The sequence below is a fragment of the Rhinatrema bivittatum genome, chromosome 8 (assembly GCF_901001135.1).
Source record: "Rhinatrema bivittatum chromosome 8, aRhiBiv1.1, whole genome shotgun sequence".
Taxonomy (NCBI): Eukaryota; Metazoa; Chordata; class Amphibia; order Gymnophiona; family Rhinatrematidae; genus Rhinatrema; species Rhinatrema bivittatum.
Genome location: NC_042622.1, coordinates 238,537,333 through 238,564,181, shown reverse-complemented (window position 1 = coordinate 238,564,181; position 26,849 = coordinate 238,537,333). Strand labels below are relative to the sequence as shown.

At 44.7% G+C, this 26,849-nt stretch overlaps 1 protein-coding gene and 1 long non-coding RNA gene across 9 annotated transcripts in view; one reads left to right on the top strand and one right to left on the bottom strand.

Annotated features, from left to right (window-relative positions):
* Positions 1-26,849, bottom strand: part of CALR3 (calreticulin 3) — a 201,719-nt gene that overhangs the window by 111,865 nt on the left and 63,005 nt on the right. For 5 of the 6 annotated variants that reach the window (XM_029614222.1, XM_029614223.1, XM_029614220.1 and 2 more), the window contains exons 4-5: positions 16,814-16,908; positions 831-1,040 (exon numbers count right to left, since the gene is read on the bottom strand). In XM_029614222.1, coding sequence (XP_029470082.1) covers positions 831-1,040; positions 16,814-16,908 — 305 coding nt within the window. The remainder of the gene's footprint in view (positions 1-830; positions 1,041-16,813; positions 16,909-26,849) is intronic. The other variant, XM_029614224.1, reaches the window with a different exon arrangement.
* LOC115097989 overlaps positions 1-26,849 on the top strand; it is a 111,389-nt gene that overhangs the window by 71,073 nt on the left and 13,467 nt on the right. Inside the window, exon 3 of one of the 3 annotated variants that reach the window (XR_003858383.1) lies at positions 7,279-7,424. The exons of 1 other annotated variant lie outside the window; for it this stretch is intronic. This is a non-coding gene — a long non-coding RNA (uncharacterized LOC115097989). Of the gene's footprint in view, positions 1-7,278; positions 9,696-26,849 lie in introns of those variants that run through there. One more of the 3 variants, XR_003858382.1, reaches the window with a different exon arrangement.

Here is a 26,849-nt window from a genome sequence, read left to right as displayed (position 1 = left end):
TTGGTTGTAGTGCACATTGTTCTGTCTCTTGAGGGCAACATGTTTTATCTGGTTTTCTTTCTGCAGTTAGCCCTGCTCTTGTGGGTGCCCTTTAGGTTCTGCCCTGGTAACTGAGTACCACTGTAAAGTCCTGCCGGCCACCATAACCCAAAGGCTCAATCTGAAGGGGAGGTGGCCGGTACAGGTGAAGACTCTGTACCAAACCAGCCCTGATCCAGCACTCCTGTTCCTTGTTGGGTCCTCCTGCTCTGGGGTTATCCTACAACTGGCTAGTGTGACCAATGGCTTCATAGGCCTGGGCACTTCTGTCTTCTTTCTCTTCTTTTTCTTTTTTTTGTTTAGCACTGAAAAGATCTGCTGAAGAGCTGCAGAGATAGAACATACACTTAAACCAGAAGGTTTAAAGAAAAATGTTGAGCGATGTGCACATAAGGGCTGTAGTACAGACAAAAAATAACTGAGCGGCTCATGAAGCAGCATTCCTTTAGGAATTCCTGCACATGCTCAGTAGAGCAAAAGATATACAGAGTTCAGAGAAAGTGTTCCATTCAGCCATCAGATAACATCACCCTTCATGTCATGGCTAATTCAGCCCTGATTGTTGATGGAGAAAAAGATTCCTTTCTGACCCCATAAACATTGCAATCAGTTTATGGCCCCTAAAACAGCTTTACTCTCTACAGTCTAATTCCTTCATCATACTGCAAAATTTATCCAGCATGTTTAAAAGTTAATTCAAAATATTTAACCAAGTAATTTTTCTTCAGAAATCCCAACCCTCCCCCCCACAAAGTTTGTAGGAATGTTAAAAACAAAAAAACCCAACAAACCTTAGGTTTCATATCCATAGGATCATTAATTTTTTTTCTGTCATCCCAGTCTTCAGGTTTCACGGCTGTGGGATCTTTAATTTTCTTTGGTACCAAGAAATTGAAATCATCCTCTAAGTGTCCAGATTCAGTCTTTACATTATCAATTTTTATTTCATATGTCTGATTGGGTCTCAGAATCAGAGTATATAAATGAGTATAACTATCATCCTGTAAAAAGAAATAAAAATGCTAATATTCTAATTAGCATTAATAAAATTTAGCTGTCGGTACAACTTATGCATCAGTATCATATGCACCCCAGCGAAGGTTGACCATACATTTGAGGTCAGCAATGACAGATTATAAGACTCTGTTTTTCAATCCCTTCCTTTTACAATCCTGGGGGCAGATTCATCATGTATAGTAATGCGTCTCAGTGACCAGAAACCGATGAATCACCCAACCTGAGTGATCACTTTGACCAAGAGATGCAGTTACTCATTCATGTACTGCAGACTCAAGGCACCTCTTCAAAATGAGTCAACACTGTGGGGAAAATTTTCAAATGCTGAGTTGGGATCTATGCACATAAAACAATCTATGCACATAAAACATAAAACAAGTAGATAGGCTGAATGTGATTAAGTGGATCTTCACCTGCCTAAAACTAGGCACCTAAGTTCATAGGGCCGGATTTTAAAAGCCCTGCGCGCGTAAATCCAGCCGGATTTACACGCGTAGGGCACTCGCGCTGGCGCGCCTATTTTGCATAGGCCGCCGGCGCGCACACAGCCCTGGGACGCGCGCGCAAGTCCCGGGGATTCGTAAAAGGGGCGGGGGAGGGGGCGTGTCCGGGTCAGGGGGCGGTTCAGGGCGGGACCGGGGTTCTTATAGACCCATTTCCTTATTAAACGTAGACGTTAAAATCCTGTCAGCTGTCCTGGCGGCCCGGCTAAATGGAATTTTGCCCCTCCTTATTCACAGAGATCAGACGGGGTTTGTTAAGGGGCGACAGGGTGTCTGCAATGTTCGGCGCTTGCTGGCGGTATTAAGCTATCAGTCGATACCAGTGGCCCTGGTTTTGAGTCTGGATGTGGAAAAGGCATTCGATTCCTTATCCTGGGAATGCATGTTCTGGGCTCTGCAACGTTACGGCTTCTCAGGGGCCTATCTCCAATGGCTGAAGGCTCTTTATTGTAACCCTAGCGCCACTATTTTGCTTAATGGGGGATCCATCGACCCTTTTCCTTTACACTGCGGAGTACGGCAGGGGTGCCCCCTTTCCCCATTGCTATTTGTGTTGCATTGGAACCCCTGGCTATTCGGCTAAGAGGAGACCCTGGATTCACTGGGATTAGTGTAGATGGCCACCCTTTGAAGACTGCTTTGTTTGCGGATGACATCCTTCTGTTTGTGGGATGACCCCGCATTAGTGTGCCTACTATTATTCACCTTTTTGATCAGTTTCGACTGGTGGCAGGGCTGAAAATCAATTATGGAAAGTTAGAGGCTTTGGCCCTAAATACTCACCTGCCTGGATCCTGGGACGGTCCCTTTCCTTTTCAGTGGGCCCCTGGCAAGATCAAATATCTGGGTGTCTTGATACCCTGAAAGCTGGCACAGCTTTATGAGTTAAATATTGCCCCATGTCTCCTTAAGCTTCGGGCGCAGCTGCAGCTCTGGACCCCATTGCCACTTTCCCTATTTGGTAGAAGTGCTCTTATTAAAATGGTAATGGTGCCACGGCTTCTCTATCTGCTGCACGATACCCTGTTGGTTGAGAGCTGGGGATCTTCGGCAATTGCGTGCTAGTTTACAAACGTTTTTGTGGAAGGGAAAACTGACTCGGTTGGCTTATGCGGTCCTGGAGTGCCCCCGGGAGCAGGGAGGGCTTAATTTACTAGATTTTAGACTCTATAATGTGGCTTGTCAGTTGCGATATGTAGGTGAATGGATTACAGAAACTTACTCTTATTGTGCTTCAGGGATGTTACATAAGATGTCTCAACCTAGCTCCCCTTTAAGCATTATTCAGATGCTCCAGGGCTGCGGAGTACCATGGCATACCCTCAAATATTTTTACAACCTTGTATCCGAGCCTGGTGCTGGTTACAGCAACAGTGGGGCTTCAGGGGCATAGCCTCCCTTTTTTTACCTTTTCTAGGCAATGCAAGTTTTGTGCTGGGGAGGGATAGCCGGGCTGTATTCCAGGCTTGGGCTGACAATGGGGTGGTATACATATTTCATTTGTTTGAACCCGATTCCCATGTCCTCCAAGATTTCACTATTCTGACACGCACGTTTCAACTGCCTACTGAGTACTTTTATGCGTACCTTCAAGCCCGTCATTATATTCAATCCCTCTGTCTGTAGAGGAACTGACAGTGGAAATGACATTTGCTACTAAGGTTTTTGACACTGCCTGCCTCCATAATACAATTACTGGATGGAAAAAATTAGGGCAGTCCTGGGCAACTCAGGCCGATTACAGCATCTTACAACTCGTTGGACTGCCTTGTTGGACTCACAGTTGGCCCCGTCCTACCTGAAGAGCTGCTTTACGGCTCTTTGCCAGTTATTGCCAGACGAGGGGCTGCATGAGGTCCAATTCAAAATTCTTCATAATATTTTCTGTGATGATGTTCGCCGATTTCATATGAAGCTTACCGAGTCTTCTTTATGTAGCCGGTGTGGCGTTGTTGAGGGCAACTTATATCATTGTTTGTTGGCGTGTCCGCACGTGGCACTTTTTTGGACATCAGTCCTTGATGTGATTAATAAAAGTACTGGTATTGTCCTCCCTCATACGGGTCGTCTTTTGATGGCACACCAACAGTCCTCTCAGGTTCCTGGTACGCATTCCAGAGCAAGATTTGAACGCCTAGCGGTTATGATGGCGTGCCGTACCGTACTGGCTATCTGGACTAACCCCTTGGCACAGCCTTCAGTTGATGCATGGTTTGGCAGGATGGCCTCTCTACTTCAGATGGAATTTATGGATTTTTGCCTTGGCAAGAGAAAACCGGATAAGATATATACTGTCTGTTGGAATGCATGTTATGCCCTGTTTCCTCTGGCTCTCCAAACTGAGCTTAACAACACTGGGTACAAGGCCATATGGTCTTAAATGAGGTTCAGAGGGGGGATTAGGTTAGGGGGGGATGCGCAGCCTGTCTGTGGTATGCATGCGGTATTAGAACATAAGAACATAAGAAAATGCCATACTGAGTCAGACCAAGGGTCCATCAAGCCCAGCATCCTGTTTCGAACAGTGGCCAATCCAGGCCATAAGAACCTGGCAAGTACCCAAAAACTAAGTCTATTACAGGTGACCATTGCTAATGGCAGTGGCTATTCTCTAAGTGAACTTAATAGCAGGTAATGGACTTCTCCTCCAAGAACTTATCCAATCCTTTTTTAAACACAGCTATACTAACTGCACTAACCACATCCTCTGGCAACAAATTCCAGAGTTTAATTGTGCGTTGAGTAAAAAAGAACTTTCTCCGATTAGTTTTAAATGTGCCCCATGCTAACTTCATGGAGTGCCCCCTAGTCTTTCTACTATCCGAAAGAGTAAATAACCGATTCACATCTACCCGTTCTAGACCTTTCATGATTTTAAACACCTCTATCATATCCCCCCCTCAGTCGTCTCTTCTCCAAGCTGAAAAGTCCTAGCCTCTTTAGTCTTTCCTCATAGGGGAGTTGTTCCATTCCCCTTATTTTGGTAGCCCTTCTCTGTACCTTCTCAAGGTGCGGTCTCACCATGGAGCGATACAGAGGCATTATGACATTTTCCGTTTTATTCATCATTCCTTTTCTAATAATTCCCAACATTCTGTTTGCTTTTTTGACTGCCGCAGCACACTGCACCGACGATTTCAATGTGTTATCCACTATGACACCTAGATCTCTTTCTTGGGTTGTAGCACCTAATATGGAACCCAACATTGTGTAATTATAGCATGGGTTATTTTTCCCTATATGCATCACCTTGCACTTATCCACATTAAATTTCATCTGCCATATGGATGCCCAATTTTCCAGTCTCACAAGGTCTTCCTGCAATTTATCACAATCTGCTTGTGATTTAACTACTCTGAACAATTTTGTGTCATCTGCAAATTTGATTATCTCACTCGTCGTATTTCTTTCCAGATCATTTATAAATATATTGAACAGTAAGGGTCCCAATACAGATCCCTGAGGCACTCCACTGTCCACTCCCTTCCACTGAGAAAATTGCCCATTTAATCCTACTCTCTGTTTCCTGTCTTTTAGCCAGTTTGCAATCCACGAAAGGACATCGCCACCTATCCCATGACTTTTTACTTTTCCTAGAAGCCTCTCATGAGGAACTTTGTCAAACGCCTTCTGAAAATCCAAGTATACTATATCTACCGGTTCACCTTTATCCACATGTTTATTAACTCCTTCAAAAAAGTGAAGCAGATTTGTGCGACAAGACTTGCCCTGGGTAAAGCCATGCTGACTTTGTTCCATTAAACCATGCCTTTCTATATGTTCTGTGATTTTGATGTTTAGAACACTTTCCACTATTTTTCCTGGCACTGAAGTCAGGCTAACCGGTCTGTAGTTTCCCGGATCGCCCCTGGAGCCCTTTTTAAATATTGGGGTTACATTTGCTATCCTCCAGTCTTCAGGTACAATGGATGATTTTAATGATAAGTTACAAATTTTTACTAATAGGTCTGAAATTTCATTTTTTAGTTCCTTCAGAACTCTGGGGTATACCATCTGGTCCAGGTGATTTACTACTCTTCAGTTTGTCAATCAGGCCTACCACATCTTCTAGGTTCACCGTGATTTGATTCAGTCCATCTGAATCATTACCCATGAAAACCTTCTCCATTACGGGTACCTCCCCAACATCCTCTTCAGTAAACACCGAAGCAAAGAAATCATTTAATCTTTCCGCGATGGCCTTATCTTCTCTAAGTGCCCCTTTAACCCATCGATCATCTAACGGTCCAACTGACTCCCTCACAGGCTTTCTGCTTCGGATATATTTTAAAAAGTTTTTACTGTGAGCTTTTGCCTCTACAGCCAACTTCTTTTCAAATTCTCTCTTAGCCTGTCTTATCAGTGTCTTACATTTAACTTGCCAATGTTTATGCTTTATCCTATTTTTTTCTGTTGGATCCTTCTTCCAATTTTTGAATGAAGATCTTTTGGCTAAAATAGCTTCATTCACCTCCCCTTTTAACCATGCCGGTAATCGTTTTGCCTTCTTTCCACCTTTCTTAATGTGTGGAATACATCTGGACTGTGCTTCTAGAATGGTATTTTTTAACAATGACCACGCCTCTTGGACATTTTTTACTTTTGTAGCTGCTCCTTTCAGTTTTTTTCTAACAATTTTTCTCATTTTATCAAAGTTTCCCTTTTGAAAGTTTAGCACGAGAGCCTTGGATTTGCACACTGTTCCTTTTCCAGTCATTAAATCAAATTTAATCATATTATGATCACTATTGCCAAGCGGCCCCACCACCGTTACCTCTCTCACCAAGTCCTGTGCTCCACTGAGAATTAGATCTAAAATTGCTCCCTCTCTCATCGGTTCCTGAACCAATTGCTCCATAAAGCTATCATTTATTCCATCCAGGAACGTTATCTCTCTAGTGTGACCCGATGATACATTTACCCAGTCTATATTGGGGTAATTGAAGTCTCCCATTATTACTGCACTACCAATTTGGTTAGCTTCCCTAATTTCTCTTAGCATTTCACTGTCCATCTCACCATCTTGACCAGGTGGACGGTAGTATACCCCTATCACTGTAGTCTTCCCTGACACACAAGGGATTTCTACCCATAAAGATTCAATTTTGTATTTAGTCTCATGCAGGATGTTTATCCTGTTGGACTCTATGCCATCCCGGACATAAAGCGCCACACCTCCTCCCGAGTGCTCCTCTCTGTCATTGCGATATAATTTGTACCCCGGTATAGCACTGTCCCATTGGTTATCCTCTTTCCACCATGTCTCTGAGATGCCAATTAAGTCTATGTCATCATTAATGAGGATGCTTTGGAGCTGGGTATTTGGGGTGGGAGTGGTAGGGTCAGGAGTAGATGGAGGGTATTAAAACAGAAAACTGGGGAGTATATTGACAGAGGATTGGTTGTTGAACCATACATTTTTGTGCAACACTTGTATTGTATGCAGTTTTTTTTTCTGTTTGCATCTGCTATTGTTATCTCAGATTTGTGTAACATCTTCCTATTAATAAAAATTATTTAAAAAAAAAAAAAAAAATAATTGCAAACAATGGGGTTTCACAGTCTCCTGCCATGGAGGCTAAACAAGATTTACTTGAGGGAAGGAATTTACATGATTCGCAATATGCGATGTATGTTAATGCCCCTTTGCGAGGGAATGATGTCTCATGGCCATTCCAAATGTTTTATCTGCTTTGAAATATATTTCTTCTGTTTTAAGAGTTCCTGAATCCCCATTTAAGGAGATGGGGAAGACTACTATCAAGATTGGTGATCTAGTCTGGCGCACACATTTTACACACAAGATGTGGGAAAGACCCGGAGTATCTAGGTCCTTTTCAAGTTGAAGCCATTACACCAACTGCCGTACGTTTGAAGGGAGAGGCGGTGTGGACTCATATTAGAGACATACATCAGTAGTATTATTTGGACAAAAACAAGAAGAGAGAAAAATTATCCATTTATTAATCTGATATCCGATATAAACATCATGATGTGGATGATAATTAGTAGTTTTGTTTGGGGCATTTTAAGGTGTGAATGTTTTCCTGTGAGAGGTATTGGTGCAACATATATGAATAATATGTAGGTTCAAACAGTCCAGGAATTGACCAAAGTTTTACTTGAGAATATTTTAAATTGTATTATTTGTACCCCTTTTCTAAATGCTATGAATCATTTGCCAGCTGTTGCCTCACCTGTAGGATTATGCCAGATTATAGGATTTAATACGTGTGGTCAAGCAAATGTGTCATTGGATCCTTTGGCAGGTAAATTAAGGTCACAATATGAAGGGAGAATGAAATTCCCACCATTGTCGGCTAGTTTGCCACCTAGAGGATACCTCTGTACTAACAATCATACAGAGTCTAATCCTATTCCATATAATTATACATATTTTAGAACTAATAATTCATGGGTGGTAACTGAAGGTACAGTTCTGCCCAGACCCCCAATTTCTGACCTTAAACAGCAGTGTAATTGTTCCAACTCTATTGTACTTACTAATGTAAATGATACCAGTGGTCCTGACGGTTGTTTACAGTGTGTTCTTAGACTTGTAAATACCGTTAAAAGAGCAAATGAGATCTTTGCGACCATACGATTTAAATCTAGTTATATAGCTTGTAGTGTTCTTAAGAACAGTAATGAAATCAATTCGACTTTGACCCCTTGTACACAACATGCAGACTGAGATGGGCTTGCTAGTCCTTTTATATATGGACCTTATAGTGGTAATGGAACTTTTATTAGTAATTTTACTAATTTGTATGTAGGACACTATTGGTTATGTGACGAATTGGTGTATCTTTCTTTACCTGAAGATTATTATTTCTGTGTTCTAGTGACTTAACTATTTCTCTAGGATAATACCTTTGCAAACACCAGCTCACTTTCAACATCGTGTATGTAGGAGTATTCCGTCAGCAATACCTGAAGGAGAGACGATTGAAATGTCCCTTGCATATCTAAATTCCACATTCCCTCTTACTAAAGCCCGATTAGATGGATTATCTTAGACAGCCTGGATTCCCATTTTTCAGCCTCCTGCAGTAGCTGCTGAGTTAGGAATGGCAATCCGAAGGTTGCAATCATCATTCCATGTTATGACTTTTGAAATGAATAAGGCAATGATAGCTCTTCAGTCACAAACTGATGAGTTTAATATTGTTACCAAATATAATAGACAAGGACGAGATTATAACTTTGCCAAGGAAGGTGGGTTATATACTATGCTTAATAGCACAGAATGTTGCAAGTAGTGGTTAATCGTTCAGAGATTGTGAAGAATGCCATGGAAAAAATCCAAAACTTGGCGAGACTGAAGGTAGAAGATTTTCAGGGTGGTTTAGATATTAATTGGTGGTCCAAGGTTACTTTGTGGTTTGCAGGTTTAGGTTCTGGCCTAAAGGGCTTTGTAAGTTTCGCCATTGGATTAGGTGGACTTTTTTTGCTTGGCTGTTTGTGTACACCATGTATATGTTCATTTATTTCACAATATCAACATCGTTTAACTTCATCAGTGTCACCTGGTAAAGTGATGTATGCAAACACTGTGGAAACACAGATCACTTCAACTTATGCAGCTCTGTCTAGAAAATGATATTGAGATTTATGCAGACCCCCATTATGTCATGTAAGACTCGGTATGAACAGTATGCTAGGCTATGACGGGTAAGATCTCTTGGGAATATTATTAGAATATTTTGCAGGGGACAACCTAAGACAACCAGATACGGGCCGAGACTTTTTGTGAAGGATCACTAGGCAAGAATCCTTCAAGAGGGGAATGTATATAACTGTTTATGCTGCAAACCTGAAAGACACTGAACTGTTGGACTTTGCATGCTGATCATGATAAAGAATGATACAAGCTGGAACCAGGAGAGCTGCCCTATACACATTAACCTGAGCTGAAGTGAGGAAAGTTGCACGTTTACAGAACCCTGAGTTGAAAGCTGGCAGCCTGTGATTGGAGAGAGATGTCGAAACCAGCCAAGGCATGACGAGTGCAAAACAAAGAAACTGTAGAGATATGTAACATATAAGTAAAGGCTACATGGAAATAGAACTGAGTAGCAATGGGACTTCCTCCCTTTGCTAGTGAAGTCTGCTGCTCCCAAGAAACTGCATTACTTGCCTTTCTTGTTATAATAAAGATTTTTGTTTCACAGATATTTTTGAGTCAGTACTGAATGAACGCATACTGAACACTGCATAGCCTGTACTTTGTTTTTAACAGCCCTCAGGTTGGGACTCCTCATGAAGCATGGCTAATTCAGCCTGCTTATCAACAGAAAAAAAGCAAGTTTGTTTATTGTAAATGGAGTTTTCCATAGATAGCAGGATGAATTAGCCATGCGTTCCTGCCCTTTTCCCTGGACAACATTCTCTTGCAATCTCGATGCCCTTTTTTACTCAGATAGCAACTGAGGAGCCTTCTAGAAGCAGTTTGTGTGGGAACTACCTCACATGCCCAGTTGGGAAAAAAGCTTTAAAACTTTGAGACACAGCTCTGCCTAGTGCTGCCTGAAGACATCACCCTTGAGGCATGGTTAATTCATCCTGCTATCTATGGAAAAGCAAATGTTGCTTACCTGATGTAACAGGTGTTCTCACAGGACAGCAGGATGTTAGTCCTCACAAATGGGTGACATCGAGGATGGAGCCCACCACGGAAAACTTCTGTCAAAGTTTAAACAGAACTTTGGCCCCTACTGGGCATGCCCAGCAAGGCACTGACCCTGCAGCCAGCAGGGGTCTCCCTTCAGTCTGATTTTCAAGCTACAGGCAGTGCCTAGAAAGTAAAAATAAAACGAACCCAACACCGCGGGGAGGCGGGCGGGTTTCGTGAGGACTAACATCCTGCTGTCCTGTGAGAACACCTGTTACATCAGGTAAGCAACATTTGCTTTCTCACAGGACAAGCAGGATGGTTGTCCTCACAAATGGGTGAGTACCGAGCTGAGGATGTCCTGACTTGCACCAAATGCACCCAACGGTGTGCAAGAGGCACAACAACTGGGGTGGAATTTGGGAAAGGGCATCCGCACCCTACCGGGCAGGTGGAAGGGTGTTGGTACATCAGGTTGGAAAAAGGTTACGCAAGACAGATTGGCCGAAGATGGAGTCCTGTCTTCCAGCTTTGTCCAAACAATAGTGGGCTGCAAAGGTATGGAGAGAACTCCAGGTTGCAGCTTTGCAGATGTCAGGAAGTGGCACCGATCGAAGGTGTGCCACTGACGTCGCCATGGCCCTCACAGAGTGTGCTTTAACACGGTCTTGAAAAGGAATGCCAGCTTGCTCATAGCAAAAAGAAATGCAGTCCGCCAACCAGGAAGAAAGAGCCTGCTTACCCACAGGTTGTCCTAACTTGTTAGGATGGAAAGAGACGAATAATTGAGTGCTCTTCCTGTGAGAAACTGTACGGTCTAGGTAAAAAGCTAGAGCCCGTTTACAGTCTAGGGTATGCAGGGTCTGCTCTCCAGAGTTGGAGTGGGGCCTGGGAAAAAAGATAGGTAGTACGATAGATTGATTGATATGAAACTCCGAAACTACCTTAGGTAAAAATTTAGGGTGAGTGCGGAGTACCGCCCGGTCCTGCAGGAGCTTAGTGTAAGGCGGATAGGTAACTAGGGCCTGTAATTCACTAACCCTGCGAGCTGAAGTAACAGCCAAAAGGAATAACACTTTCCAAGTGAGATATTTAAAGTCACAGGAGTGCAGAGGTTCGAAAGGAGGTTTCATTAGACGAATAAGAACCAGGTTAAGGTCCCAGGATGGGGCCGGAGGACGCAAGGGTGGCTTGAGATGGAGTAAGCCCTTAAGAAAGCGTGTTACTAGGGGTTGTACTGAAATAGGATTACCCCCAATACCCTGATGGAAGGCGGCTACCGCACTGACATGCATTCTGATAGAAGAGGTTTTAAGACCTGATTCAGAGAGATGCCATAAATAGTCCAAGAATTTGGAGATTGGACAGGAAAGGGGATCAAGGGACTGAGAAGTGCACCATGATGTGTACCTTTTCCATTTGTATGAGTAAGACTTTCTTGTGGAAGGCTTTCGTGAAGCTATCAGGACCCGAGAAACGGAATCTGAAAGGTTAAATGGTTGAAGGACTAACCTTTCAACATCCATGCCGTCAGGGACAAGGCTTGGAGGTTGGGATGGAGGAGGCATCCGTCGTTTTGAGTGAGCAGATGCGGGTCCATTCCCAGAGGAATGTGCCTGCGGATGGAGAGATCCTGGAGTATTGGAAACCATACTTGGCGTGGCCAGTAAGGTGCTATCAGGATCATGGTTCCTCCTTCCTGGCGTAGCTTCACGAGAGTCTTTGACACAAGAGGAAGTGGAGGGAATGCATAGAGCAGACCGGTTGTCCACTTGAGGGAGAATGCATCTCTCGGCCGAGAGTGCTGGCTCCGAATGAGAGAGCAGTAATCGTCCACTTTGTGGTTCTGAGGGGACGCAAAGAGGTCTATGCGGGGAGAACCCCACTTGTGAAACAGAGAGGTCGCTACCAGAGGATCGAGTGACCACTCGTGTGGTTGGAAGACACGGCTCAGCTGGTCTGCCAATACATTGTCTACTCCCGGCAGGTAAGTGGCCCTGAGGTACATGGAGTGGGAGAGGGCTTCCGCCCAGATCTGCGCAGCTTCCTGACACAGAAGGAAGGAGCCTGTGCCTCCCTGCTTGTTTATGTACCACATGGCCACTTGGTTGTCCATCTGGATTAAGATTATCTGATGAAATAGATGATCTTTGAAAGTTCGGAGCGCATAGCGGATTGCTCGAAGTTCCAGGAAATTGATCTGGTGTTCGGCTTCCTCTTTGGACCATAACCCTTGGGTTTGGAAGTCGTCCACATGGGCTCCCCAACCGATGTGAGAAGCGTCGGTGGTTAGGATTACTTGCGGATCCGGTGGAAGAAAAGGTAAGCCCTGAAGGAGGTTGACCTGAGTCGTCCACCAGGTTAAGGATAGGCGCAGCGCTTGTGTGACTGTGACTATGGAGGACAGAGGCTGAAAAGCTTGAATCCATTGGTGTCGTAGAGTCCATTGTGTTACTCTCATGGCTAGTCGGGTCATGGGAGTGACTTGAACCGAGGATGCCATGTGTCCTAGGAGAATGAGGAACTGGCGAGCCGTGGCAGTGTTCTGAGACTGGAGCTGGCGAGCCAGGGATATTAGGGTGTGGACCCTCTGAAGAGGAAGGTAAGCCTTTGCCTGTAAGGTGTCCAAGTCTGCCCCAATGAAGGATAAGGTTTGAGACGGGACTAAGCAAGATTTCTCGTAATTGACAAGAAACCCTAAGGAAAGGAGTGTTTGAATTGTCAATTTTAGGGAGGATTGAGCTATCTGTTGGGTGGAGGCCCTGATTAGCCAATCGTCCAGGTAGGGGTAGACGTGGACACCTTCCTTCCTTAGGAATGCTGCTACCACTACGAGACATTTGGTAAAGACTCGTGGGGCAGAAGCCAGACCGAAAGGTAGGACACGGTATTGATAATGGTCGTGGCCTACTAGAAACCGCAGATATTTGCGATGGGATTGTGTGATCGCAATGTGGGTATAAGCGTCCTTGAGGTCGAGAGAGCACAGCCAATCCCCTCTTTGTAGCAGAGGGAGCAGCGCGCCTAGGGTTACCATTTTGAACTTCTCTTTTTGAAGGTATTTGTTGAGGGCTCGAAGGTCCAAAATGGGACGTAGCCCCCCTGATTTCTTTGGTATTAGGAAGTATCTGGAATAGAATCCCTTGCCTCGTTGAGAGGGAGGAACGGGTTCTATAGCATTTGATTGCAGAAGAAGAGATACTTCCTGTTGTAATTGAGCCAAATGGGTGGATAGACTCCACGCTTGAAGAGGCGGGGAGTCTGCCGGAAGAGTTATGAAGTTGAGGTGGTAACCCTGTGCGATAATTGTTAGCACCCACTGATCTGAGGTGATCTGCAACCAAGGTTGTAGAAAATGGTACAGTCGACCTCCTACAGGAATGTCTGGAAGAGGGGTTTGGCATGTGTTCCCTACAGGGGAGTCAAAGGCCAGCCGCAGGCCCAGGAGGAGGGGTTACAGTAGGCCTTTGTTTCCTAGGCTGAAGCAGCTGAGGCCTAGTAGAGGATCGAGCTGGACGAGGCCTGGCCGATGGAGGGTAGTACCGGCGTGGCCGAAAGAACGACTTCTTAGAGTCCTTCTTAAGTGGTTGTTTGGAGGAAACCTCAGACGGAACAGAAGAAAGTTGTTTTAACGTCTCGTGGTGATCTTTTAATTCAGCTACAATTTGCTGAATTTGTTCTCCAAACAAATTGTCCCCTAAGCAGGGTAAATCCGCTAAACGATCCTGGACCTCTGGGCGAAGGTTGGATGACTTTAACCAAGCCCAACGTCTGGCGGAGATGGCAGTAGCTGAAACCTTTGTGGAGGCATCGAAGATGTCATAAGCCGTTCTGATCTCGTGCTTCCCCGCTTCAAACCCTTTGTTAAGAAGGGCCTGAAGCTGTGGCTGGTATTGGTCAGGTAATGTGTCAGCAAAATCTTGCATCTGTTTAAGGATGGCTCTGTTATATTGCGTCATGTAGAGTTGATATGAGGCTATGCGAGAAATCAGCATAGCTCCATGGTACACTTTCCGTCCCACACTGTCCAGGAATTTATTGTCCTTGACAGGCGGAGTGGAGGAGTGTGGCTTTAGACGCTTGGCCTTTCTTTGTGCGGACTCAACCACAACAGAGCGATGATCCAGTTGAGGCTTTTGAAAGCCTGGTGCTGACTGGACGAGATATGTGGAGTCAGCCTTCTTGTTAACTGGTGATACAGATGAAGGAGATTCCCAGTTTTTCTTTAAGAGATCGAGAAACACCTGGTGAATGGGGATGGAAGCGATGATTTTTGGAGCGTCCAAAAATTGAAGCAGTTCCATCATCTGGTGTCTGTCATCGGTCTCAGATTGCAGCTGAAAAGGTACAATTTCGGACATCTCCTTTACAAAATTAATAAAGGAGAGATCCTCTGGAGGAGATCTTTTTCTACTCTCTGTAGGAGAAGGCGGTGATGGTAAATCTGTGTCAGAAGATGTATCATCACCCCAGGTATCATAGGGATCACTTGGGGGTTGAAGCCCCGATGGACCTGGTTGAGGATCCAAAGGCATCGAAGGAAACCTTGGAGGAACCGGTGGTACAATCGGTACTGGGAACGGCATCGAGGGTTTCGGTGCTGCCGATGGAGTCGGTGCCGGTCTTGGAACCGATGGAGCCGAAGGATAAATCGGTGGAGATATACGAGAAGGCACCGATGGGACCACCCCGGAAGGGGGAATCAGGAACGGTGTTTCTCCCGCCGATGAAAATCCAGTCGGAGACGATGGCGCTGTCGGTGCTACTGGAATCATCGATGGAAGGGCATGTACAAGTGCCTCCATACGTTGTAGTAGCGGTGCCAGCGCTGCCACCAAAGGTTCGGTGGTCGGTTCCTTCCTCGGTGGCGGAGTCGGTGCCGGGGTCGATGCCGGAATCGGTGCCGGAGACGGTGCCAATGGAGGTTGGAATCTTTGCATCGCTTTCTCGATGGCCTCCTGGACCAGCCGGTCCAGTTCAGCCCGGAGACCAGGGGTAACAATACCCGGCTCGACGGGAGAGGGAGGCTGAGGCAGAGCCGGAGGGACCACCGTAACCGGTGGGATCACGGCTCCCACACCCCGAGAGGGTGAGGGTTTCCTCGATGCCTGCGAACGAGACGTGGACGGTGCCAAGTCTGATCGAGGCCTCTTAGTCGGTGGTTCGGCCTGTTCAGAGGTCGATGACTGTGGATCCTCGACAGGCCGAGACTTGTGCCGTCGATGGCGATGCTTGTCCTTCCGGTCTCCTCGCCCATCCGGGGAGGGGACAGGAGTCGACGGCCGAGAAGTCATCGATGGTGGACGGTCACCGGAGGGTTGACGATGGTGGTGCAATTTCGACGGTGCCGGTTCCGATGACGTCGATGCTATCGATGGCGTTGGGGTGGGTGCATGGAAGAGGAGCCCCATCTTCTCCATCCTGGCCTTGCGACCCTTAGGTGTCATTAGGGCACATTTGGGGCAAGTCAGGACATCATGCTCACTACCCAAACACAAAACACAAACCCTATGGGGGTCTGTGATTGACATAGTCCGGGTACAATCCGGACATCGACGGAACCCCGTCGCCATGGCTTAAGGCCAAATTTAGTTGCGGGCTCGGTAAGTGGCAACAGGCCTCGAGGGCCAAATTCGACGGTAGTCGAGGAAAAAAGGCAAAAAACTTACCGGTTTCCGCGAAGGTGACAAAAATTTGTCGAAGGGAGACCCCTGAGGGGCAAATTTTCTTCGGAAAGAAAAGTACCGAATTCCTGTCAGGAACGTGGTAAGGGAGCTCCTTTCACCGCGTGGCAACTGCTGCGCGGAAAAAAGAAGACTGAAGGGAGACCCCTGCTGGCTGCAGGGTCAGTGCCTTGCTGGGCATGCCCAGTAGGGGCCAGTCAAAGTTCTGTTTAAACTTTGACAGAAGTTTTCCGTGGTGGGCTCCATCCTCGATGTCACCCATTTGTGAGGACAACCATCCTGCTTGTCCTGTGAGAAATATAGTTTACGGTAAGCAAACTTGCTTTTACATACAAGTATCACAGTAAATAGTAGAGATGTGAATCGGAACTGATATCGGATCCGATTCTGGTTCCGATTAACAACTGATATCGGATCCGATTCTGGTTCCGATTCACATCTCTAGTAAATAGTGAGGTCCATATTCAAAAGCATTTAGCTGGCTAACTCAGAAGTTAGGGAGCTAAATTAATATTTTGGCACTCGTCTGGCTAAATTCTAGCTGGCTAATAAGTTAAGAGGCTAGAATTTAGATGGCTAAGTTAGGGGCATTCCGGGAGCCTAACTAGGAGGAATTGAGTTAGCCGGCTAAATTAACCAGCTATCAATGATATTTAAAGCTAGCTGGATGACTTATTCAGATAAGTCTGATCAGGCCAAAGAGCTGTCCTAAAGTTAGCTGGCTAACTTTAAGATAGCCGGCTGTATTCAACAGTGCGACTGCACTAATGAATATACCTCCAAAGTTAGCTGGATATATTTATCTGGCTAATTTTGCTATCCAGACTGTGTCCTCAACATATGTTATATACATCAGTGTTGAAGATTATTTCACTTATACAGTTTATATTAGATTTGGTAATTAATATGCCCTTTAAAGAGCATTATGTTAGAACTTTTTCATTTCCAAAATTTACCTTACACCTGATTTCTTTCTTGATTGAATGGTTTACTCCTTTATAATGTAAAATAACATGAACAATCTTTCTTCCATATCCACAAATATCTGGTCCTAGAGAGAAACAGAAATATCTTGTCCATCTAAAATGTCCTTAACTATCATTTCTTTCCTACCAGCAAAATATTTTTTATACATTGTTACTGCTTTTAAATTCAACTAAAAACTGCATTTAAAATTGTTAAAATTTTTCTGGAGGTATTATCTAAGTGTCAACAAGAGGGTTAGTTTTCATATTTTTCTGCAAGCATAAAAACATTTCAGAAGTGCTAAAATCATTCCCTTCAAAGTTGTGGGAGCTCTGTGGCTGCAGCAATACTCCAACCAAGAATTACACCAGCCTCAGTTAGAAGTAAATAGAAAAATTTTACTTGTTAATTTATTTTCCCTAAATCCTGCTACATCAGTCCAGCTAAGTCCATTCAGGTGGGTTATGTCCCCATACTAGCAGATGGAGGCAGAGCACACACATTTCCACTGTGACACCATCACCCCTACATAGAGGTGGTGCAGCACTGTGGAAAATAAGCATTCCCTTTGACAAGCACTGAAACACACTAAAGTAATTGAATTAAGGAAACAACCAACTTCAAACTTTGAAGAAAAAATCCTCTTATCTGTAAAGCCAGACAAAGAAAAGCAAAAACTGAACAAGAGTAAAGCGCAAAGGGCAGCAACTGCAAGAATCACAAGAAGGCCTGCCCTAAAAATACACACACATACATACATCACAGTATTTTGAATAAACAGCCCAAATTCTTTTGGACTAGTGTACTGAACTTATGGAAAAGAAATTAATGGGTAAAAATTTCTCCTTCCATGTCATCCTGCTACACCAGTCCAGCTGAGTCCATACAGGTGGGAAGTTCTAAAGCCCCTCTAAGCGGAGAGGGAGGAAGTAAGGGCCATTTTGATAACCTGAGCCACATAAACAAAGTCCTCTTTGGTGAACACATCCAATCTGTAAAGCTTTGCAAACAAATGCAAAGACGACAAGTAGATGCCTTGCAAATGTCCAGTGGTGACACTGCAACTACCTCAGCCCAAGAAGAAGACTAAGCTTGTCGGTCCTTGAGAAAATACATGGAAGAAACGTTATCCTTGATTCATCTTGCTATACGAGCCTTCAAAGCCACTTCAACTTTTCTACATGATCTGTTACTGCCCTGGCTCTCGTCCTTCAAAAAAGCCAGGAGAGAAATAGATTGATTTAGATGGAACACAGATACAACCTTCAGCAAAAAAGATAGAACAGCCAAAAGAACCCAGAATCAGGAGTTATGATCAGGAATGGATCCTGACAAGACAATGCCTGCAACTTTGAAATACGACGGGGTGAGCAGATTGACACTAGAAATACTGCCTTCAAGGTAAGATCTTTAAGCAAAGCCCATCTGAGAGGCTTGAAAGAAGGTGAAACAGAGTCCTTGAGAACCAGGTTGAGGTCTCATTGAGGAACCAAATCCCTAAGGAGAAGCCACAATCTCTTCACTCCCTGAAGAAAACGAGATACGACCTGATAGACTGCCATACGGATTCAACCCCTGTAAGTTTGTACTTTTAGAGAATTTAAATTAATTTCTAGCCCTCTCTGGAGGAAGGCCAGAATAGAAGAAACTTCAGAACAGCAGGGAGAAATTGCATAATCCTTGCAAAATGCCTCAATTATACACCAAACTCTAATATAGGCCAAATATTTAGAAATCTTATGAGCCTTCAAAAATATAGTAATCATTGAAGAAGAATAACCTCTTTTTTGCAAGCATGACCTTTCAAGAGCTAATTCATAAGAAAATGGAGACGAGTCTTCCATAATTGGACCCTGAATCAGAAGCCCCCGAGCACACTCAGGAAAGCACTCAGAGGAAGGAAGACTTGTAACTTCACTAGATCTGCATACCAGGGACTTTGTGGATGACTAGATTGGATTCCTGCTTGATTTTGTTTAAAGGTCTCCCGACCAGGTGTCAAAGCAAGAATACATAAAGAAGATCCCCTTTTAGCCAAGGCTGAACTAATGCATCTATGTCTACAGCATCAAACTATGTGCCAGCTGAAGAATCAGCCCACCTTGGTACTCCTGCAAGTTGCCATTACTGTAAATCCATGTGAGTCAAACACCACTTTAGCACTATTAGCTGAAAGGCTTCCTGGCTCAAGTCCCACTTGCCTGGGTCCAGGGGTTTCCTGCATATTCAGCCTGCAAGTTCTTCTGCCCCACAATATGGTCTGCTGTTAAGTTCTTCAGATGCAGTTCCACCCAAGAAGAGAAGATTCGTCTTCTCTACGACCCCTAGACTTCTGGTGCCACCCTGTCTGTTCATATAGACCACTGCTTTCATATTGTTAAAGAGCACTTTTACCACATTTCCCTGCAGCAAGGGAAGAAAATTAACTAGATCCAGGTGGATTGATCCAGGACGAGAATTGGAGGCACCACAGAGGGACGGCCCCCAGTGGACCTCGTCACCAGGAGGCGGTACTGGTGGAGGAGACCCAGCTGGAGCTTCATCTATACCAGCCCTCGTTCCCCTCAGGTTTAGCCCTTGGGTGCCAGGGCCGGCAGGACTTAGGTGCGGGTCTTCTCACGAAGCGGAATCCAGAGAGAAGATGAGGCGGCATCAGGAGGTCCAGGTCAAGGCTGGCAGAATTCAGGAGAAGCCATGGACAGTCCAGGTGTCAGGGCTGGCAGTGAACAGGCAGCATGAAGAACCAGGCCAGAGATCAGGGCAGGCAGCAAACAAGCAGAGACGAGAAGACAAGCCAAAGGTCAGAATGGGCAGCAGACAGACGGAACCAGGAAACCAAGTCGAAGTCAGAACCAGGAAGACAATCCAAGTTGGGGAGCGTAGGAACAGCAACAAGCAGGGCCACAGGATCAGGAACAGGCAGAAACTCAGGATCAGGAACAAGAAGGAACTCAGGATCAGGAACACTGGAACACAGTAAAAACGCACTCTCACAAGCAGGACCTGTTGCCAAGGCAAGGTACAGGAAGCTGATGCGGCCTTAAATAGCCCAGATCTGTGATGTCATCTTCGTGGGCTGGGCCAAGGTTTCCTATCGCGGCCCCTTTAAGTAGGGATAAGTGCCGAGCGCGTGCGCTAGGAGAGTGCACAGAGAGAGGAAGTCAGCAGCGACTGGTGCCGCATGGGAGAGACACCGCCGCTGGATTCGGGGCCCGGCTGTCCCAGGCCGTCAGGAGGGAATCCGGGTTGGGTGCCTGCCAATGTGGGTAAGGGGCAACCCACGACCAGGATTCCCAAAAATTGCCTTTGTCTACAGTATGTTGATTGATCAGTCTGCTTCCTCTGGAGACCAAACTCCCATGGCCATTTGACTCAGATAATGTGCTCCTCATTCTGAAAGGATCACATCTATTGTTCTCCAGAAAGGAGTCAAGAGAATGACTCTCTGCAAAAGGATCTGAGGAACCGTGTACCACGAAAGACCGTGATTCACAGACACTGGCACCAGTAGACAAATCTTGTAGTTTTGGGAAAGAGGTGATCAGCAAGCAGGAGAGATGACTGAGCAGCCTTATGTGAGCCCTTGCCCATGGAATTTGATCCAATGCTGCTGCCATGGAACTGAGCATCTGTACATAATCACAAGCTCTTGTAGCTTCCAGAGTGACCACACCTTGCACCTGGCTTGATCAATATTTCTATTCTGACCGAAGTTAGACTTAGCTGATCCAACTCCGAATGGAAATGCACTACGAAGTAATCTAAAGACTGAGCAGGGCAAAGCTTACTCTTTGTGAAATTGATCCCCCAGCTCAAGTTTTCTAAGACTTTGATCACTCTGTCTGATACTCGAATATCGCCGTCATAAGATTTTGCTCTGATTAACTAGTCATCCAAGTAAGAGTGAACTGATTCCTCCTCTCCGCAAAAAGGCTGCCCCTAAGACTGTGATCTTGGCAAAGGTCCATGATGCTGCTGTCTGACCAAATGGGAGAGCTCTGAACCAAAAATACTCCTATAGAATGAAAAATCATATTCCCATCCGTTTGACGGGAATATGAAAATAAGCCTCCAACAGGTCTAGCTAGGAGACATACTTGCCTTGAGAGACCACCATGTGTACTGAACGTAGTCTCCATTTTGAAATGTAAGTGTCCACCCACTGGAAGAACCAAAGAATGACCCTACTATGCTTCATTGAAAGGTTCTACCAGTTCTGGAGGAATTAGCTGGCTTTTACCATGGCTTGTGGAAGCCTCGAAAGAACTGATCCTTACTCTTGGAAGCATGTGAGCCCCAAATGGAGTAAGAATACAATCATCTGCCTGCTCTGAAATGTCTAGTTTCACGAAACTGACCTTGACCTTTGTTAGAAAGACTGACCCTTGTCCTCAAAGAGCCTCTGCAGCTTAGGATCCCCCAAATTCTTAACCAGTTATTCCAGATTATCTCCAAACAGAAGCTTCTCTTTAAAAGGAAATTTCCCCAAATGAGATTTTGAACAAGAATCTGATGCCCAGTTGCAAAGTCAGAGGAACCTTCTGGCTACCATGGTTAGTCACAATCAGGAAGAACTCTGGAGCAAATTGTATAATGGCATCAACCAGGAAGGCCACAGCCAATTCCATTTTGGCGATTTCCACCCCTTCCGGGAGCTGTCGGACCCAGCACAAAAGTGCCCACACTACAAGACCACTGCAAATAGAAATCTGTGCCATGAAAGTAAACAGGTGTTTCAAGGGGCACTCAGTCTTTCTATACTGAGGATCCTTAAAAGAAGTGCTACTCTCTACACTGATAGCCACACACTTAGTAACTAGAGCATCCAACCAAGGGACCTGACACAAATGTTGAACCACATCTGACAAAAGGAGATACAGTTTAAGAAGATACTTTATCACCTTGAGACCAGCCTCTGGGATCTCCAAATTTACCAGCCCCATCTCCACCACCTTGGAGTGTAAAGGGAAAGACTTGGTGGATTTGCAACCCACTTGATGATGGGTCCAAAAGCGGGACTTACTCAATCTTGGCATTCACGATCTGGAGACAGGAAACAACCTAATCAATCAATGCTGGGTTCTCATGGCTATGAAACAAACAAATAACAGTCATTCTTCCTTCCAAGGAAATTTCCCCTTCTTCCAGCAAAGTGCAACTAGCAAAGACCAAATGCTTTTTAGAACCTTCCTGCAGTCACTAAGACTGGAGAGGGAATCTCTGTAAGTCCCTGGGATGCTTGCAGGACCCTGGCTTTCCAGAAAGAGCCTTCCTGGTCCCCGGGGAAGTATTGCATTTCCCCTCCAGCTTCTGTATGGTACAAAAAGCCTTGTGCAAATTCAGAGGATAAATCCTCCAGATCCTTAGGATGTCCCAAAAGTTCCCAATCTTAAGGAATGTCTGCAGAGTCCAGCATCTGATGGTCTCCAAAGATCATGGCCAAGTCAGCCCCATACTGCCAGGTGCCTGAGATGTCTGCCAGAGAAAGGCCTAAAATGGCTAACATTCCTGCCAAAACTGCAGAGTTTGAGGCCTCTACTAGGGCAGCTCAGATTGCAGCAGAGCAAGAGAAAACATTGCATGCATGGGAACCATGATTGTCATCCTACGGGCCTTTGAGCCTGCACCCTGGATCTCCCCCATCCGTACGCAAGAAGCATAAAGAAGTTTAGAAGAAAAACTTGACCTCTTGGAGTCACACACTCTTCAGTGAGAACTATGGTCAGATTCATCCATAGCATGGTAGGTCTCCCCACTCTCTGTGAGCTGCACAGGAAAGCTGTCAAGTCCTATTGCTACCCCCACAGGCATTTACCCAAAGCAGGGAAAGATTTGCACCAGAAAATGCCATGCAGCCTGAAATGTCCCACAGAGGACTCCTCTGCAGGTTAGTTTACACGTCCTCTCTGCTTGCTTCTTGCTGACGCCTTTTCCATTTTTTTTGTAAGGTTGCAGGCTTCAGGTGTGGGGCCAATAAGAGGATTCTCTCTCAGCCCTTGATTTTTAGGCACGAGACACTTTCTCATTAAAAACCAATCAGGGTCTTATCTATAATCATACTATTGTACCAGCCCTTATTGAAAGTTTAATCATCCCCTTGTAGGACACTAGCTGATTAATTAGTTAATTCACCTGTAAATTTAAAGTACTCTCATTCCAACTCCCTTAGTCTCCTAAACTTAACTAGGAACTCAATAAAACTAAGATGAAGGCAGCAGTCCAGCAGCAAGAGGGGGGCTTTCCAGTCTTTTGCATTGAGTGTCACATGTATGATTTTTACCCACCGGTGAGAGATTGTATATGTGTGCACTCGGTGCAAAGAGCTCCTGGCTCTCAGAGAACGAGTCCGATCTCTGGAGGCTAGAGTAGCAGATTTGGAGGAGCTGAGGCAGGCAGAGAGGTACATTGATGAGACCTTCAGGGACATAGTAGCCAAGTCCCAAATCCAGTCTGGCAGCCCCAGTGCTGCCTTGGATCAGAAAGGTCTCCCAGTAGGAGATCACCCTGGTGTAGCAGGAAGTAATCCTGTAGCAAGGACCTGCTCTCCAGGTGATGTATTGTCCTCTCGCACTGAGGACAAGTCTCCCAGGGCTACTGCCCAGGAGGGAAGGGTTAGGCTGGCCATCATAGGTGGTGATTCGATTATTAGAAATGTAGATAGCAGGGTAGCTGGCGGACGTGAGAACCGCCTGGTAACTTGCCTGCCTGGTGCGAAGGTGGCAGACCTCATGCGTCACCTAGATAGGATTATAGACAGTGCTGGGGAGGAGCCGGCTGTCGTGGTACATGTGGGCAACAATGACATAGGAAAATGTGGGAGAGAGGTTCTGGAAGCCAAATTTAGGATTTTAGGTAGGAAGCTGAAATCCAGAACCTCCAGGGTCACATTCTCTGAAATGCTTCCTGTTCTACGTGCAGGTTCCCAGAGGCAAGCAGAGCTCCAGTTTCAATGCGTGGATGAGATGACGGTGCAGGGAAGAGGGATTCAGCTTTGTAAGGAACTGAGGAAACCTTTTGGGAAAGGGGAGACTTTTCCGAAAGGATGGGCTCCACCTTAACCAGAGTGGAACCAAGCTGTTGGCACTAACTTTCAAAAAGGAGACAGAGCAGCTTTTAAACTAGAACAAGGGGGAAAGCCGACAGTCACGCAGCAGTACATGGTTCGGAGAAATGTATCCTTGAAGGATACTAATGAAACAGGAGAGTTAGGGCATCTCAACAGAGAGGTTCCATTAAAAGCAAACATAGTCCATGTGCCTATATGTAAAAAATCACCAAAGCTAATGATTTCCGAATTATCCCTAACAACTGAAAAGCAGGTTGTTAATACAAACAAAAAACACACTTTGAAATGTCTGTATGCCAATGCCAGACGTCTAAGAAGTAAGATGGGAGAGTTAGAGTATATAGCAGCAAATGGTCAGATTGACATAACTGGTATCATAGAGACTTGGGGGAAGGAGGATAACCAATGGGGCAGTGCTATATCAGGGTACAAATTATATCGCAATGATAGGGAGGATCAACTTGGTGGGGGTGAGGCACTTTATGTCCGGAAGGGTATAGAGTCCAACAGGATAAAGATCATACAAGAGACTAAATGCTCAATAGAATCTATACAGGTAGAAATCCCATGTGTGTTGGGTAAGAGTATAGTGATAGGAGTATACTACCATCCACCTGGACAAAATGGTCAGACAGATGATGAAATGCTAAAAGAAATCAGGGAAGCTAACCAATTTGGCAGTGCAATAATAAAGGGATATTTCAATTACCCCAATAAACGCAATAAATGACTGCTTCATGGAGCAATTGGTTCAGGAACCAACAAGAGAGGGAGCTATTTTAGATTTAATTCTTAGTGGAACGCAGGATTTGGTGAGAGAGGTAACGGTGGTGGGGCCACTTGGCAACAGTGATCATAACATGATCAAATTTAAACTAATAACTGGAAGGGGGACAATAAGTAAATCTGCAGCTCTAACACTAAACTTTCAAAAGGGAAACTTTGATAAAATGAGGAAAACAGAAAAAAACTGAAAGGAGCAGCTGCAAAGGTTAAAAGTGTTCAACATGCAAGGACATTGTTTAAAAATACAATCCTAGAGATGCAGTCCATATGTATTCCACACATTAAGAAGGGTGGAAGGAAGGCAAAACTATTACCGTCATGGTTAAAAGGTAAGGTGAAGGATGATATTTTGGCCAAAAAAACATTCTTCAAAAATTGGAAGAAGGATCCTTCTGAAGAAAATAGGATAAAACATAAGCATTGCCAAGTTAAGTGTAAAACATTGATAAGACAGGCGAAGAGAGAATTTGAAATGAAATTGGCCATAGAGGCAAAAACTCATAATAAAAACTATTTAAAATATATCTGAAGCAAGAAACCTGTGAGGGAGTCGGTTGGACCATTAGATGACCGAGGGGTTAAAGGGGCTCTTAGGGAAGATAAGACCATTGCAAAAAGTCTAAATGAATTCTTTGCTTCCATGTTTACTAATGAGGATGTTGGGGAGATACCAGTTCTGGAAATGGTTTTCAGGGGTGATGAGTCAGACGAACTGAACAAAATCACTGTGAACCTGGAAGATGTAAGTAGGCCATATTGACAAACTAAAGAGTGGCAAATCACCTGGACCAGATGGTATGCATCCTAGGGTACTGAAGGAACTAAAAAATGAAATTTCTGATCTATTAGTTAAAATTTGTAACCTATCATTAAAATCATCCATTGTACCTGAAGACTGGAGGTGGCCAATGTAACCCCAATATTTAAAAAAGGCACCAGGGGCGATCCGGGTAACTATAGACCAGTGAGCCTGACTTCAGTGCCAGGAAAAATAGTGGAAACTATTCTCAAGATCAAAATCGTAGCGCATATAGAAAGACATGGTTTAATGGGTCACAGTCAACATGGATATACCCAAGGGAAGTCTTGCCTAACAAATCTGCTTCATTTTTTTGAAGGGGTTAATAAACATGTGGATAAAGGTGAACCAGTAGATATAGTATATTTGGATTTTCAGAAGGCGTTTGACAAAGTCTCTCATGAGAAGCTTCTACGAAAACTAAAAAGTCATTGGATAGGAGGCGATGTCCTTTCGTGGATTACAAACTGGTTAAAAGACAGGAAACAGAGAGTAGGTTTAAATGGTCAATTTTTTCAGTGGAAAAGGGTAAACAGTGGAGTGCCTCAGGGATCTGTACTTGGCCAGTGCTATATAAATGATCTGGAAAGGAATACGATGAGTGAGGTTATCAAATTTGCGGATGATACAAAATTATTCAGAGTAATTAAATTGCAAGTGGATTGTGATACATTACAGAAGGACCTTGCAAGACTGGAACATTGGGCATCCAAATGGCAGATGAAATTCAATGTGCCCAAGTGCAAGGTGTTGCATATAGAGAAAAATAACCCTTGCTGTAGTTACATGATGTTAGGTTCCATATTAGGAACTACCACCCAGGAAAAAGATCTAGGCATCATAGTAGCTAATATTTTAAAATCGTCGGCTCAGTGTGCTGCAGCAGTCAAAAAAAGCAAACAGAATGTTAGGAATTATTAGGAAGGGAATGGTTAATAAAACGGAAAATGTCATAATGCCTCTATATCGCTCCATGGTGAGACCGCACCTTGAATACTGTGTACAATTCTGGTCGCCGCATCTCAAAAAAGATATAGTTGCGATGGAGAAGGTACAACCAAAATGATAAAGGAGATGGAACAGCTGCCCTATGAGGAAAGGCTGAAGAGGTTAGGGCTGTTCAGCTTGGAGAAGAGACGGCTGAGGGGGGATATGATAGAGGTCTTTAAGATCATGAGAGGTCTTGAACGAGTAGATGTGACTCGGTTATTTACACTTTCGAATAATAGAAGGACTAGGGGGCATTCCTTGAAATTAGCAAGTAACACATTTAAGACTAATCGGAGAAAATTCTTTTTCACTCAATCCACAATAAAGCTCTGGAATTTGTTGCCAGAGGATGTGGCCTTGATAAATCCAGCAAAAGAAAGATCCT